The following is a 12,280-nucleotide window of genomic DNA, read 5'->3' on the forward strand; positions in this document are numbered from 1 at the left end:
GCGGGTCACGTGCCCCCGCCGCCCCGATACTGTCCCGGGACCGGCGACCCCCCCCGCCCCGTTCCCTCCCCCGTCCCCCGGCGTCCCCGTCACCCCCGGGAGCGTCGCGGCGGTTCCAGGGGCGGGAAAGCGATCGCGATTTACTTTTGGTTGTTTTTTAATAGTCGAAAACATTACAGGGCCTCGGGGCGGGGGCACGGCCCCGGTGCCGCCCCCCCACACCGGGACACAGCCCCGGCACGGGGGGGCCCGTGTCCATACCGGGGGCAGCCACGTCCATGTCTGTAGAGGAGCTCTGGGGGGGCAGCCCCAAACCCCCCCGTGGAGGTTCTACCAAACCCCCCCATCCACACCGAGGCGCAAAGCCCCGGGAGGGGGGGTCACCGCAACCCCCAGCTCCCGCAGCGGAGCCACCAGCACCGTCCGTCTGTCCGTTCCCCGTGCCGTGGGGGGGTCAGTGCGGCATGGCCGTGATGCGCATGCTCTGCGAGGCGATGGGGTACGTCACCATGGGGGTGGTGGCATGGCTCATGGTGATCCCCCCCAGCGGCTGCGCCATGGACACGGCCACCGGCGCCACCGACACGGCCACCGGCGCCATGGACACGGGGGGCGCCATGCCCTGCGCGATGGTCTGCGCCAGCGCGGCCGACAGCGGGGTGATCTCGGGGTTCATGGGGGGCGCGGCGTTGGCGGGGGGGGCGGCCTGGGCGCCGGCGGGGGCCACCAAATCCTGCTGGGAGACGGGGCGCGGCTGCAGGGCCTGGCTGCTGAGCGTGGTGTGCGTCTGCGCGATGCTGTGGTTGTAGTTGGTGACGGTGCCCACGGTGGGGGCCAGAGTCTGCTCGGTGGCCGCCGGCGTGGAGCTGAGCGTCATCACCTTGGCCTGGTTGCGGAACTGGGCGTTCTGCTCCAGCAGCACCTCGTTGGTGGCCAGGAGGTTGTTCACCTGTTTCTTGAGGTCCTCCACGCGCTTGCGCAGCATCATGTTCTCCTCCTCCAGCAGCCGGTACTCCACGCCGCGGGGGCCGCCGAAGCTGTACTCGTACGTCTCGAAGTGCAGCCCGTCCGCCCGCCGCCGCTTCAGCACCGGCTCGTGGTCGTCGTAGCGGTCGGCGTCGTAAATGGCGTCGTAGGCGTCGTAGCGGCGGCCGGCGGGGACGATCCCCTGCTCGCGGGCGGCCATGCCGCGTGCCTCGTACTCGTAGTCCCGCTGCAGGTGCTGGAACTTGCACTTGGCGCCGCGCTGGCAGTCGCCCTTCAAGAAGTCCCTGCAGATGGGCACCTCCTCCTTGCTGTTGGGCAAATCGGCGGGCGAAAGGCCCAGCCCGGCGGCCACTTTCTGCCGCAGGCGCGGGGGGAGCTCGCCGGTCTTCTTGTAGCAGTCCTCGTCCTCCTTGGTGCCGTGGATGAAGCGGCAGTTGAGGCGGACGCACTCCTTGTTCTGGAAGTCGTGGCAGAAGATGAACTCGTTCTTGCGCACGCCCAGGTTGGTGACCTCGCTGATGTCGGGGTGGCGGAACCGGCAGCGCTTGCCGCGCTTGCAGACGTTGCGCAGGAAGTCGCGGCAGATGTCGTCGGCCGTGGCGTCCACCTCGTCGCCGCTGCTGCCGGTGTTGTAGCTCTCCCGGTCCGGCATGGTGGCTGCGGGAGGGAGGGAGCGCGGTCAGAACCGGGGCGGGGGACACGCACCGGCCGCATGGACCGCGGGGTTCGGCCCCTCACGGCCGCTCCGAGGCTGCACGGACCCGCGCGTCGCCGCATCCCGGTGCCCCCCCCCCACCCCGCCCCAGGTCTCCATGGCAACCGCCCGCAGGCCCGGCGGGGAGGCCTTGCCGGCGGCGCGGCGCGGGGCGGGGAAGGCCGGTGAGGGGCGCGGGGCGGCGGAGCGGGGGCCCGTCCCGGGGGCGGCGCGGCACGAACGGGCCCGGTGAGGCGCAAACGACCCCGGTGCGGCCCGTCCCCGCACTCACCCGCTCGCGGGCTCCTCGCGGGTCCTCCAGCGCCAACAATGAGCGGCCCCTTCCGGCCGCCGCTCTGCGTCGGGGCAGGAAGCGCTCTATGGTGCTTCCGGGGCAACCCGGAAGGAGCCGCCGTTATTCCTCCCGCCTGTTCCGTTACCGTGACGTCCCGTCTATTCACCGCCGCCTCCGGGCGCTCCGTCCGTCCGTCCGCCGCACCGGCACCCCCGGCCCTCCCCGCCCCAGCGCCGCCCGGTGTCCCCGGTACCGAGCGTCCCCCCCGCCCGCTCCCGGAGGAACCGACCACACCGTGTCCCAACAAAAACCACGTTTATTCGCGGCGCAGCGGCCGCCACAGCGCGCAGCCCCGGCCCGGCGCAGCGAGCCCCCTCCCCCCGGGCGGCACCGGGACGTGGCCCCGGCACCGGGAACGCGGCTCCGGCGGCGGCGGCGGCTCCGCGGCGGGGTCTACTTGGACCTTTGCCTCATCTTCCTCCTCTTGCGCTTCAGCCTGCGGGAGAGAGCGGCGCTCAGGCCCCGGGGCCGCCCCGCGGGGAGCGGGGAGCACGGAGCGGGCCGGGGGGGCGGCCCCGGGGGGGCCACACGTACCTGCGCATTCGCTTCTTGCGCCACTGCGGGGGGAAAAGAGGGGAGGGGGCTCCGTTAGTACCGGTAGCAGCGCCGGTGCTTCCAAACCGACCCCCGCCCCAACAACCCCCGGTGCTTCCAAACCGACCCCCCTCCCCCCGCCACCTCCCCCGGGGTCACAGCGCGCCCCCCCCGGCCGTTCCGGCGGCCCCCCCGCGGGCGGTGAGGCGCCATCGGCCGCTCCCCCCCGCTCACCTTGGCCCTCATGGCGGTGCGGAGGCGCCGCGCTCAGTCCCGGCGGGCGGGCGGCGGCGGGGACGGCGGATGGCGGCGGATGGAGGCGCCCGGTGGCGGCGGCCCCGCAAGATGGCGGCAGCGACAGCCGAGAGAGGCCTTGATCGCCCGCCGGGGCCTATTTATACCCTAGTGCGCTTAGCCACGCCCCCAAGGGGCGGGGCACGACGGGAGCTGTAGTCCCCACCCCCGAGGCATGACGGGAGTTGTAGTCCCGCTCACTAGAGCATGACGGGAGTTGTAGTTCGCCCGCCCGCCGCCATTTTGCGGAGAGGCCGCGGCGGCCCCGTGGCGACAAACGGGGCGTCCCCGGGTTCCCCGTTCCCGTTCCGCCCCCCCCGGTCCCCGGTTCCCCCCCACCAAGGAGCAGAACCGTTCCTCTGGCCACAGAGATGTCACTAGTCAAGTTTATTCGGAAAAATAAACCAAAAAAAGAAACCAAAAATAAGTCAGTTACAGAGTTCTTCTCTGGGGAGTTTCCGCTCGTCGCAGTTTAACAACCGGATTTAATGTAAAAATAGAAAAATTAAATAAACCCCGGTGTCGGTGGTTTATAAATCCGCGTTGTGGGCTCTGCCCCCGTCCCACCGCAGGCACAATATTGCTGAAAAAACCCTAAAAAACGCTCAAAACGGGGGGGGTTTATATTCCCTCAGGTCACTTTAGGGACCCCCCGTGTGTCCCAAAAATGGAAAAAGTCACAGGAATTATAATTAAAAAAAAAAAAAATTAATAATAAGATAGTTTATTCTCTTTTATTGACTTTGGTAACTTTTGCACGTGTGGAGTTTGGGGTGGAAAACCCAGATCTTGGTGAAAAAGCGATTTGTAAAGGGGAATTTTTGCCTGAATTCAGGGGGGGAAGAACCAGCAACTCGTTAAATTTCAACCTTTTTTTTCTTATATATATATATATATTTAAAAAAGATTATAAAAGAGCGACCCCCCCAGTGTTTCCCCATCACCGGAGCAGCATTTGTGGCCAAGGACCAGCACCAACCCCCCCCCATCCCCGGGATAACGAGCGATTAATTAATTAACAACACAATCAACAACGCTCATCCCGAGGAAGCTGGGCTTAAAAATCTATTTAAAAAATAGATTTATATGTAAATCAGAGACAGGATGGAGTTGACAAGTCTGGTGGGGCAAGGGGGGGGGGGATTAAATGACTCATTTTAATACTAATTTTTAATACTAATTATTCCCCAGTTTTAAGCGTAAAATCTTACGAGGAACAGGAGATAAATTATCAGTTTTAATACTAATTTTTCCCCGATTTTAAGTGTAAAATATAAAGAGGAACATCCACAAAACGAGGCCGGTCCCGTTCTAATTTATCTGGGGGGGGTAATTACTGTTTGGTTTTGGTTTTTAACCCCGTTAAAAGCTGTAAAAGGAGAAATTAAAACAAGAGGAAGAATAAAACCTCTCTCCGCTCTCACCGGGTTATTATTTCACTTCTTCAACAAGTCTGGGTGGTGGAAAAGCTTGGAAAGAGTGGATCTAAATCGGTTTTTACTCCCGATTTTATTACTTTTCCCGTTTCTGTGTGGTTTTTAAGTCTGAAGAGGCTGGGAAAATCCCCCCCCTGGTGCCGGGTGGTGGCAGCAGGAAGGTCCAGCCTGGCTGTGGTTTGGTTGGAAGAGACAAACGCTACCAGATTTTTTGCTTCTGGTTGGGTTTTTTTGTTGCTTTTTCTCTTTTTTTTTGGGGGGGAGGGGGTTTTGGGGGGGGAGAAAAAAAAGGGGGTGAGTGTGTGTGAGTGGGGTGCACGCGGGAGATGCTCAATCGCCGGTCTCGTTCTCCTCCGCCGTCTCCCCCGTGGTGGCGTTTTCTGCGTTCTTAGAGGCCTGGGGACAAAAAGGTGATGATGAGAGGGATTGAGACCCCAGCCGGGGACACCGGGGTGGTCCTTAAGCTGGGCTTAACGTGAGCCTAAGAGCACAAGGGGTAACGCGTCGCTGATCCCCGCAAAATGGGGGCGAATTACCTTCTTTTTCTTCTTTTTCTGGGTCTTCCGGCTCGCGGAGCTTTGTAGCAGGGCCTGGAGAGATAAAGGGGGGGAATGTGAGGTAAAGGGGGGAACGCAGGGGAAAGGAGGGGTAAATGGGGGGGACGGAGGGGTAAATGGGGGGGAAACATGGGGGGAAATGCTGGGGAAGGAGGGGTAAATGGGGGGGAAACATGGGGGGAAATGCTGGGGGAAACAAGATAAAGGGGAAGGGGAGTGTGGGGTAAAAGGGGGGGGGAAACGGGAGGTAAAGGGGGGGGAACAGGCGGTAAAGGGGGGGGAACGGGAAGCAAAACGGGGGGGGGAAACGGGAAGCAAAACGGGGGGGGGAAACGGGAAGCAAAACGGGGGGGGGAAACGGGAAGCAAAACGGGGGGGGGAAACGGGAAGCAAAACGGGGGGGGGAAAACGGGAAGCAAAACGGGGGGGGGAAAACGGGAAGCAAAGGGGGGGGGAACGGGAAGTAAAAGTGGGGGGGAACGGGAAGTAAAAGTGGGGGGGAACGGGAAGTAAAAGTGGGGGGGAACGGGAAGTAAAAGTGGGGGGGAACGGACCGCAGAGTAAAGGGAGGGGGGAAAACCCGAGGTAAAGGGGGGACACACATGTGTGAGGTCAAGGAGCAGGGGGACACGCACACGCGGTCAAGGGGGGGGGGACACGCGGGGTCGGGGGGGGGGGGGACGGGACACGCGGGGTCGGGGGGGGGGGGACGGGACACGCGGGGTCGGGGGGGGGGGGACGGGACACGCGGGGTCGGGGGGGGGGACGGGACACGCGGGGTCGGGGGGGGGGGGGAACATGCAGGTGGACACATGGGGAGCTCAAAAGCCGACTTGTTTTTGTGACGAGTGTCATTATCCAGCCACCATAATTCGGCCCCAGGTTGGTTTTAAGCAAATCTCAGCTTTTCCTAAACCCAGCGCTGGATTTTACTGCCCAAAGTCGGGCTGACCTGTGCCGCACGCTACTTATGTTTGATGATTATGATGATTGTCATGATTATTATCTTTAAACCAACCTTCAGCTCCCCGTCCTGCACCTCAAACTCTGACTTGTAGAGCTCGGGCTCGAAGGGGCCGCTTGTTATCCGCATGGGGCCGTTGGGCATTAACAGCACCGTGAACTTGAACTGTGCGACGAACTCTCCTGCGAGACAGACACGGGCGTTTCCAACCACGTTTTGGTGCCGTTGCCGCCCAAAAACACCTCGCGGGAGCCGCTTCTGCTCACCTTCCTTCTCGTAGAGGACGTTGAAGGGCTGGAGCAGCTCGTGCTTGGCGCATTCCACCACCCCCATCCTCGCCTTCTTCTCATCCTCAAACGCCCTGTGGAGAAGATGCAGCCGCCCCTGAGCCACATTCCACCCCGTGGCTCTCAGAACCGTCCCCATCGAGCCACATTCGACCCTGTGGCTCTTGAATGGTCCCACATCCCATCCCATGGCTCTTGGAACCATCCCAATTCCACCCCATGGCACTTGAATGGCCCCGCATTCTACTCCGTGGCTCTCGGAACTGTTCCACATTCCACCCCGTGGCTCTCGGAACCGTCCCCCATTCTACCCCATAGCTCTTGGAACCGTCCCCAATGAGCCACGTTCCACTGCGTGGCTCTTGGAACCGTCCCCATTGAGCCATATTCGACCCTGTGGCTCTTGAATGGTCCCACATTCCACCCCATGGCTCTCAGAACCATCCCCAGTCCACCCCGTGGCTCTCGGAACCGTCCCCATCAAGCCACATTCCACCCCATGGCTCTTCAATGGTCCCACATTCCACCCCATGGCTCTGAATGGTCCCGCATCCCACCCCGTGGCTCTCAGAACTGTCCCCATCGAGCCACATTTGACCCCGTGGCTCTTGGAACCGTCCCACATCCCACCCCGTGGCTCTCGGAACCGTCCCCATTGAGCCACATTCGACGCTGTGGCTCTTGAACGGTCCCACATTCCACCCCGTGGCTCTCGGAATGGCCCCCCATTCCACCCCGTGGCTCTCGGAACCGTCCCCAACGAGCCACATTCGACCCCGTGGCTCTTGGAACCGCCCCACATTCCACCCCGTGGCTCTCGGAACCATCCCCATCAAGCCACATTCCACCCCGTGGCTCTTGGAACTGTCCCCATTGAGCCACATTTGACCCCGTGGCTCTTGGAACCGTCCCACATCCCACCCCGTGGCTCTCGGAACCGTCCCCATTGAGCCACATTCGATGCTGTGGTTCTTGAACGGTCCCACATTCCACCCTGTGGCTCTCGGAACCGGCCCCCATTCCACCCCATGGCTCTCGGAACCGTCCCCATCGAGCCACATTCCACCCCGTGGCTCTTGAACAGTCCCACATTCCACCCCGTGGCTCTCGGAACCGTCCCCATCAAGCCACATTCCACCCCGTTGCTCTTGAACGGTCCCACATTTCACCCCATGCCTCTCAGAACCGTCCCCAGCGTTGAAATCGGGGACATTCTTCACCCCCCGAGAGCGGAAAAGGGGATTTAAGGATGAAAAGCGAGCGTCGTTCCCTTAGTTTGAGAGCAGATCGCCTGACGCCGCCTTCCGCCCCGCTCGGTTTTATTTTCAACGCGATTCCTGGCTCCCCACCTGCCGCGGGATTCCTGCCTAAGCCCCAACCTCCTTCCTGCGCCCACTCAAACCCCGCAAACTCAAATCCGCAGAAAAATCCGCCTCCTCCTCCTCGGGGACGAGGAAATCGAGTCGGTTTTGGCGTCGGATGCTGCGCGGGGAATGAAAGCGAGTACCTGAGAGTGAACGGCATCGTGTCGAAGCGCCTCTCCACCTCGCTGAAAAAGGCACGGGAGGTTTTCATCTTCAGGCCGTACTGTTTGGAGGGGTCCCTTTTGTAAATCGTGGTTCTCTGGCCGGCGTCCTTCGCCTGAAAACGCAAATATTCGCTGAGAGGGCGGGAAAGCAGCACCGGGGCGACTTGGACAAGCGCCAGCCCTATTCTAACACTGTAAAAATCCAGTTTAATGCTTCACGTGGAGAAAGCTCCGCTCAAAAAGACGCGATACCCAGGGGATGAGTGTTTCCCGGCTACAAGCGGCACCCGCGAGCACCGACGGTGCCGAAACGCGGCCGTTGCAACAGCGCTCACCTTTCCCTCGCCGCTGCTGACGAGAACGTCGACGGCGTAAACTTCGTGGACCTCAAATTCTGCTTTTTCGTGGTCCTTCCTGGATGAAAAATAAAAAGGGTGGTGAGCCGAGAAAGAGGAATCACCATCCAGCGGGATAACGAGCTATTAATTCACCGTGCAGGGTTGGGCTTTGGGAAAGAGGCTGCGCGGGGAGCGGTGCGTGCGGTGGTTAAATTAAACCGGGACCCCGTGGCGAGGAACGGGGTGACAATGGGACCCGGGACTCACTTCTGCTGGTCTGTGGGGTTCTGGATGATGGTTTTCTCCCCGTCGATCACGTGCTGCTTCAGCTGGTGCGACAGCATCCCTGCCACGAGAGAAGCGTTAATACCTTTTGGGCGGCGTAACGGGGCCGAGATGGACCCACAGGGACGTGCAATGCGTTTTAAAGCCGCAAAATGAGCAGAATCTTTGGGTCTTTCCCCCAACGCAGCGAGTGTTCGGCACCCAAAAGGGATTTTATTCATTCTGGGGGGTTTGCGGCACTTTTCCCTTCGTCCTGCGGTTCAAATCGGGGTCTGGGATGAGGGATGTGAATCCCGCTCCCCAAACCGGTGCTACCCCATCCTCACCTTCGATGGGTGTGCAGTGAAACGAGTGGGCGATTTTGTTCCATGCGTCTGTCACTTGTGTGTTCTGCACCGAGAGCACAGGAAAACACGTCAGGGACACCAAATCCAAACCGCGAGGACGACAGTTTTTGTTAACCGGATAAAACAGGCCGGATTTTTAACCTCCCAAAAAAGGAGCAGCGGTGTCAGGCTCCCGTTTTTAATCCTGCTGGGTGGAGGCCAGAGCCGCCGTCACACGAGCGAGCGCTGGTGACAGCGGCTCAGCTGCCACAACAGCTGCTTCGCATTCCCCGTGTCACCGGGAGATTCTTCCCGGGCGAAATCACGCGGTTTTAGTTCAAAAGACGCAGCTCGAACGCGCTCACCTGGTTCCCGGGCTTTACCAAGCGCAGCGCGGCTTCGGCGCAGAGATGAGCCGCCTTGATGACGTCGGCTTTGCGGCCCGACACGGGGTTTTCCTGCAGGAACAGCAAAAAATAGGGCTTTTTGATGTATATTCCTTTATTTCTGATGAGCAGGAGGCATTCTGAGCGTCTAGAGGTGGAGATTCTGCATCTGATCGAGTGAACAGGGAAATGGAGCCTCCCGGCTCCTTCGTTAGTCTCTCCTTCGTTAGAAGAGCAAACGAGTATCGGCCACAACCAAACCAGCACTCAGCTCCCCGCACCCCAATCAGTAAAGGGGGCAGCAAAACCAGTCTGCCCAGTCGCAAATAACTCCCCGCAGTGCTGGTTTTGCCTCAAACTACGCGTAACCTCGCAAAATTAAAACAGCGCGTCTGCCGTCGCTTTCCAGAGGGCTGAATAATATTTGGGGAAGGGACGGTTCGCACCCCGTCACCTTTAGGACCAGCTGCACCCAAATATCGGCTTTTTCGGCCCGGTTTAGAGAGGACGTAGAGCAGAGTCCCCTCCCAAACCCACCTTGGAGGCGTCTATGACAAAACTGTGCGCGACGTTGGCGATGAAGCCGTCAACGTGGACTCCCAGGTCACTGCAACACAAAGGACGTTTAATTACAGGCGGGACGTCAGGGCTCGGGGAACTTCTAGAAGCGTCGGGAGGCTCCAGCGCTTCGCTTGACAAGCTGTTAGTCTTTAATTAGGAAGGATTAGAAAGCGAAGGCCGGACGCCAAGAGTAACCTCGCAAGAAATATAACCGAGACGCCTACATTTTGACCAAGTCGCCGTCTTTGAGGATGTAATCTTGGTCGCTCTTCAGCGGGGAGAAGTGGCAGACGCAGTTATTTACCGATATACTCGTTGGGAAGGCGATACCTGCGAAGGGAAGTGAAAAACTCGGTGAAAGCCCTGGTTGCCACTCAGGTTGCGGTTTTTGAAGCACCCAAAGCCTCCAGAGCAGGATTTGGGGGGCTCTCAGTGACGCGCTCGAGCGTCACACGATTTCCACGGTGATTCCAGAGCGCGGGCACCAGAATATGAGTCATTTTGAGCAAAAACACGCGTGAAAACGGGAAACTGAAGCTCAGAGATGCTTCCCAACAGGCGGGAGGATCAGGGTTAACATTGGTTTTCTGGACACAGCCACTGTTTCTTATCCCCACGAGCACAGAGCAGCACTTTGTGCCCCGGCCCACTCACACCGGCCGCCTCGCGGGACCAAAACGACGCTGAGAAAAACCCCGATCTTTGGTACAAGCCTCACCTTTTTTCATTTCTTTTTCCTTCTTGAAAATCTTGCCGGTCTCTTCCATGATCATGGCGTCTCCCTTCTCGCACAGGCAGAGAACCGACGCACCGGCGTTGGCCGCTTCCACCACGGCCCGCAGGACCCCTGCGATCAAACACAGAGACGCTGAAGCATGTTAACGATAAACAGCCTTCAATTAACACCAAACCCCATCACTCTGTTTGTTCGCTAAGAGGGAATGAGACACCACACTCGGTTTTTCACCCAAATGACCGCGGCGGAAATCCCGCTTTAATTTTTATGTCATTTTGGAGGTTTCCCCCAAAAGCTGAGCAAACGGTGCTTTTTGGAGCGAGACGCATCGAATGGCGTGGCCACGCTGCCCTCCCGCATTCCTCGGGGAGAAGTCAGAGCTACGGAAACAGCTTTGAGAGCGACCGGGAGGTGCCGCACATCAAAGGACCCAGCGGGTGAACGGGCACCGTGGGTCCCTTTCTCCGCGGTTTGGGTTGAAACACCCGATTTTGGGTTAAAACAGAGCCTCATGGTTTTGACAAGAGGCTGCCTGGGGAAGGGGTTTCTGTAACCGATGGGCTGTTCCAGGTATGAGAGCAACAAATACTCTGGAAGCGCTAACAGGGATGTTTAGCAGGTGGATTTTCATAATGCGAGTAAATTTTGGGTCCTTCCAGCCACCTTTTCACACATCACGAATAAGAACAAACCGGGAATATTTTCTAAGAATGGATAAAACCCCAATAAAGACGCTCGGCGGATGGCAAGACAGAGAGGGGCGAGATAGGAAACAAAACAGCACGGAGGTAAATTGCACTGGCAGCAGCCGCTGACCCACAAACACCAACTAATTGCGCTCCATTTCAGAACTAAAATCCCTTTATATCATTAAAACCCCCGGGTGCGACAAAAACCCCAAAGTGCTTTGAGCTTTTTGCCCCCCAAAGTCCTGCGTTTGCTCCCCCCAAAGCCGCTCCCAGGGAGACAGTGGGGTGACACCATTAAACCCAGTTTGCCCAGTGGCCGGAGTGAATCAAGGGGATCCTGGGGCTGCACCCCGGGCTCTGCACAGCGATGACTGAGAGGAGAAGCATCGGAGTCAGCAGGAATCAGCGTGCGGTGCCGCTAACGAGGCTGCTCCTCACCGGACCGGTCCGGGCGGCTCCGGGGCTGCTGTCACCGGGACGCCCCGTCCGGGTACAACACGAGGTGGGGGGTAAAATATCAGCCAAAGGGAGAGAACGCGGGGAAGGGGGGAAGTTTTGGGGAGAACGACGCGCGGCCCAGGGCTGAGCTCTCACCCCGGTGGCCCCCAGCCCCGTTCCCGGTTGTAGCCCCAAACAAAAGCGGCCCCGGGGCGGGACGTGGCGGCCGGTGCCGCTCCCGGCTCCCCCCGCGGTGCTGAGGGCGGGAGGGAGGGAGGGAGGGAAGGGGGTGCCGGGCCCTGCCCGCCGCACGTGGGGCGCGGAAGCCACGTGCGGGCAGCGGCCGCCGCGCGGGGCCGGGCCCCGGGGGAACCGGGAGCTCCCGCCGCACCGGGGGGAACGCACAACCGACCCCCCCCCCCATCTGTGGAGACACCGGTGAGGGGCGGGGGGTGGCAAACCGCGCCGCTCGCCCCAACCCCACCGCCCCCCGCCGCTCCTCCCGCCCCGCACCGCGCACCGCGCACCCCCGGCCCGGTGCCCGCTCCCCGCCGCGCCCCCCGCCCGGCCGCGGCCCGTACTCACGGTTGGCGATGTCCCCCCCCATCTTGTACTTGGTCACCACCAGGTCCTCGGCGATGGTGAGCTCGGCCGCCTCCTCCTCGCCCGACATGGTGGGAGCCGCCTACGCCCGGTCCCGGTCCCGGTGCCGGTGCCGCTCCCGGTGCCGCCGCCGCCGCTGAGGAGCCGCCGGGAGCGCGAGCGAGGAGAGAGCGCGGGCTCCGCGCGGGGCACGCTGGGAAGGCGAGGCTCCGCCCCCTCCGGACTACAACTCCCGGCAGCCCCCGCGACGCTCCGCGCAAAAGCCCGGCCCGGCGCTCGGCG

The 12,280-nt window shown here is 60.8% G+C and overlaps 3 protein-coding genes across 3 annotated transcripts; 1 reads left to right on the forward strand and 2 right to left on the reverse strand.

Moving 5' to 3' along the window:
* Positions 1–139: 139 nt before the first annotated feature.
* Positions 140–2,099, reverse strand: ZC3H10 (zinc finger CCCH-type containing 10). Its single transcript, XM_071799871.1, has 2 exons — positions 1,974–2,099; positions 140–1,644 (listed from the first exon to the last, which is right to left on the reverse strand). The coding sequence occupies exon 2, from the start codon at positions 1,637–1,639 to the stop codon at positions 455–457; it is 1,185 nt and encodes a 394-aa protein (XP_071655972.1). The 5' UTR covers positions 1,640–1,644; positions 1,974–2,099; the 3' UTR covers positions 140–454.
* On the forward strand, positions 1,784–3,760 carry LOC139825759 (uncharacterized). The gene is made up of 3 exons (XM_071799887.1): positions 1,784–2,472; positions 2,571–2,593; positions 2,805–3,760. Exons 1-3 carry the CDS (start codon positions 2,062–2,064, stop codon positions 2,974–2,976), a joined length of 606 nt encoding a protein of 201 aa, XP_071655988.1. The 5' UTR covers positions 1,784–2,061; the 3' UTR covers positions 2,977–3,760.
* PA2G4 (proliferation-associated 2G4) lies at positions 3,237–12,187 on the reverse strand. Its single transcript, XM_071799869.1, has 13 exons — positions 11,981–12,187; positions 10,251–10,379; positions 9,757–9,862; positions 9,509–9,578; positions 8,951–9,043; positions 8,586–8,649; positions 8,242–8,320; positions 7,972–8,050; positions 7,616–7,749; positions 6,088–6,182; positions 5,876–6,003; positions 4,837–4,890; positions 3,237–4,696 (listed from the first exon to the last, which is right to left on the reverse strand). The coding sequence occupies exons 1-13, from the start codon at positions 12,066–12,068 to the stop codon at positions 4,631–4,633; spliced, it is 1,185 nt and encodes a 394-aa protein (XP_071655970.1). The 5' UTR covers positions 12,069–12,187; the 3' UTR covers positions 3,237–4,630.
* Between the last annotated feature and the right edge of the window lie 93 nt (positions 12,188–12,280).

The sequence above is a fragment of the Patagioenas fasciata genome, chromosome 28 (genome assembly GCF_037038585.1).
Source record: "Patagioenas fasciata isolate bPatFas1 chromosome 28, bPatFas1.hap1, whole genome shotgun sequence".
Taxonomy (NCBI): domain Eukaryota; kingdom Metazoa; phylum Chordata; class Aves; order Columbiformes; family Columbidae; genus Patagioenas; species Patagioenas fasciata.

Bases quoted from the DNA above. Each gene is read 5' to 3' on its own strand.
- PA2G4 (XM_071799869.1), bottom strand. From the start codon at position 12,068: ATGTCGGGCGAGGAGGAGGCGGCCGAGCTCACCATCGCCGAGGACCTG. The intron at 9,863-10,250 runs GTGAGGCTTGTA...TTCCCTTCGCAG, and splicing joins GGAAAAAGAAATGAAAAAAG to GTATCGCCTTCCCAACGAGT. The intron at 6,183-7,615 runs GTACTCGCTTTC...TCTTCTCCACAG, and splicing joins ACGATGCCGTTCACTCTCAG to GGCGTTTGAGGATGAGAAGA.
- ZC3H10 (XM_071799871.1), bottom strand. From the start codon at position 1,639: ATGCCGGACCGGGAGAGCTACAACACCGGCAGCAGCGGCGACGAGGTG.
- LOC139825759 (XM_071799887.1), top strand. From the start codon at position 2,062: ATGGTGCTTCCGGGGCAACCCGGAAGGAGCCGCCGTTATTCCTCCCGC. The intron at 2,473-2,570 runs CTGCGGGAGAGA...GGCCACACGTAC, and splicing joins TCCTCCTCTTGCGCTTCAGC to CTGCGCATTCGCTTCTTGCG. The intron at 2,594-2,804 runs CTGCGGGGGGAA...CCCCCCGCTCAC, and splicing joins CGCATTCGCTTCTTGCGCCA to CTTGGCCCTCATGGCGGTGC.